General features: G+C 40.3%; 1 protein-coding gene across 1 annotated transcript in view; it reads right to left on the reverse strand.

Annotated features, from left to right (window-relative positions):
* LOC136828158 (uncharacterized) overlaps nt 1-2,500 on the reverse strand; it is a 3,335-nt gene that overhangs the window by 714 nt on the left and 121 nt on the right. The window contains exons 1-2 of the mRNA XM_067085974.1: nt 2,371-2,500; nt 1-210 (exon numbers count right to left, since the gene is read on the reverse strand). The exon at nt 1-210 is cut by the window's left edge and continues 714 nt beyond it; the exon at nt 2,371-2,500 is cut by the window's right edge and continues 121 nt beyond it. Of these exons, the coding sequence (XP_066942075.1) occupies nt 1-210; nt 2,371-2,379 (219 nt within the window). The 5' untranslated portion in view covers nt 2,380-2,500. The remainder of the gene's footprint in view (nt 211-2,370) is intronic.

The raw sequence follows: 2,500 nt of genomic DNA on the forward strand, positions 1-2,500 counted from the left end.
TCCGTACAGTCCTCCGATGGGTTTGGCGATAACAGGGATTGGAGCTACCACTGGGATGATTGGGGCGCCGAAGCCTCCGCCGAAGCCTCCGCCGAAGCCTCCGAAGCCTCCGCCGAACCCTTTCTTCCCAAAGCCTCCTCCAAAGCCGCCCTTGAAACCTGGAGCGGCGGCTGACAGGGCCACGAGGGCGAGGAGGAGGGTCAGTGTGGCCTGGAAGAGAGAATGAAGGAGAGCTAGGTTAGTTGGTAGGACTGAGGGAAGATGTCCACAAGAGGTCTCTTGTTCCAGTACAGTCAAACGTGTCAGAAGCACACTGCAGCAACTTATCTCCTACATATCACAAACAGGTTGACAACAAGTAAACGATTATATGTGGAGAGATAATAGGAGAGTTAGGGTAGTTGGTAGGACTGAGGGAAGATGTCCACAAGAGGTCTCTTGTTCCAGTACAGTTAAATGCGTCAGAAGCACATGGCAGCAACCTGTCTCCTACATATCACAAACAGGTTGACACCAAGTCAATCACTGTAAGTGGAGAGAGAATTGGATAGTTAGGGTAGTTGGTAGCATTGAGTTCAGAGGTCTGCATGAAGTCTATTCTAGGGTATGTCCACTCTACAGTGAAACATGTCACAACACATGTTTGCAACTTTTCTCCTGCATATCACAAACAGTTGAAAACAAGCCAATGACTGTAAGTGGAGAGGGAATTGGAGAGTTAGGGTAGCTGGTAGGGACAAGTTCATACGTCTGCAAGAAGTCTCCTATTCTGTAGGGTGTGTCCACACTACAGTGAAACATGTCATAAGCACCTGGCATCAACTTATCTCTCACATATCACAAACAGCTGAAAAGGAACAAGTTTACAGATCCACATAAGGTCTCCTATTCCATAAGGTATGTCCACTCTTCAGTAAAACATATCATAAACATAAATTGGCAACTTATTTCTTATATATCACAAACAAGTTGAAAACAAGTCTTCAGCTGTATTTGGAGAACTAGCCTATTGGCCAGTTCGGGTAATCTTATGAAGTACTGGTTAGAACTACCCTTAAGTCATTAACTTCTATTCAGCATGTCTGTGATATGTGAGATTAAGTTACCGACGACTTAGAGGCACCCTTTGAGAAAGAGCCATGCTGGTGCAATGCAACAGAAATCTAGACTAAGAAATCAATCGATATTTGACAGAGTTTCTGTTTCTTTCTCTTTATTTTCTGTCATTTTTATAAGTTGTCACTTCATGAAAGCTATCTTCACTTACTAAGGAGAACTTAAAGTTTCACCTTGTGAACGGATAAGAGTTTGACAGGGAACCAACATCTAAAACTTATTTTGATTTCAAAATAAGTTTTAGTCAAGTTACCCTTGCACTCCAGATTTCCTAGTGAAATTTACTGTAGAAAAGGTTATTTCTGCCAAAATCCTTCATTTATTTTTCATGGCATTCAGTCAAGATACCCTTGGCATCTGGGTATCCTAGTGAAACTAACTTTAGAAAAGATGATTTCAGCCAAATCTTTCATTTTTTGTCCACAGCAGTCACTTCTTCGACATCCACAGACTCTCAGAAAATACAGACACACGCTCACAGAAATCCTTTTGACTTACATTGCGTCAATCACAAGTACCCATTATGATCAAGGTACCTGAATTATTAAGCTGTCTTCCGTCAAATTTTCACGTTTCACTTTTTCCTCTTTATGATAAAGCAGTTCTCAGGTACGATGTGAAGTTTTTAATCTTTTGATAATGTTAATGGTGAACTAGACAACCAATTAGGAATGTAATATTTACGAAAATGGTGGGGAGTCTGTCTGTTTGAGATTCAGCTTCATATTTCATACAGAGTTACCACGCAACATAGCTTTGGAATCCGTCTCTCTCTCTCTCTCTCTCTCTCTCTCTCTCTCTCTCTCTCTCTCTCTCTCTATATATATATATATATATATATATATATATATATATATATATATATATATATATATATATGCACATATATCTGTATAAATCTGTACTCAGTATTCAGATTTATTTTTCTTCAGAAGCAAGACCCCGTGTGCTGGCATAAGGCCACCCAAGTCTATATCAACAGTACTAAGCTAACCTAAGAAATATTTCTCTCTCTCTCTCTCTCTCTCTCTCTCTCTCTCTCTCTCTCTCTCTCTCTCTCTCTCTCTCTCTCTCTCTCTCAACTAAGACTGTCTCAGTCAGGTAAACTAAAATCCCACATAGGACAATTACATCAGACTCCTGTCATTTTAAAAAAAAAAAATACTATTAAAATACTTCCAACTTTTCTACTTCCAAACTTCATGAAAATTATTAGAATTATATTAAAATAATTCTTCTAACCACTCTACTTACAAACTTCATGTTGTACGCTGTGGAGAGACGGTGAAACTGCAACTGCCTCAACTGCACAGCTCCAGATATTTATACAGTGCCAAGCGTACGGAACTGGCACCCCGAACTGGGGCACTGCTAATAAGGGCGA

The sequence above is a fragment of the Macrobrachium rosenbergii genome, chromosome 42 (assembly GCF_040412425.1).
Source record: "Macrobrachium rosenbergii isolate ZJJX-2024 chromosome 42, ASM4041242v1, whole genome shotgun sequence".
Lineage (NCBI taxonomy): Eukaryota > Metazoa > Arthropoda > Malacostraca > Decapoda > Palaemonidae > Macrobrachium > Macrobrachium rosenbergii.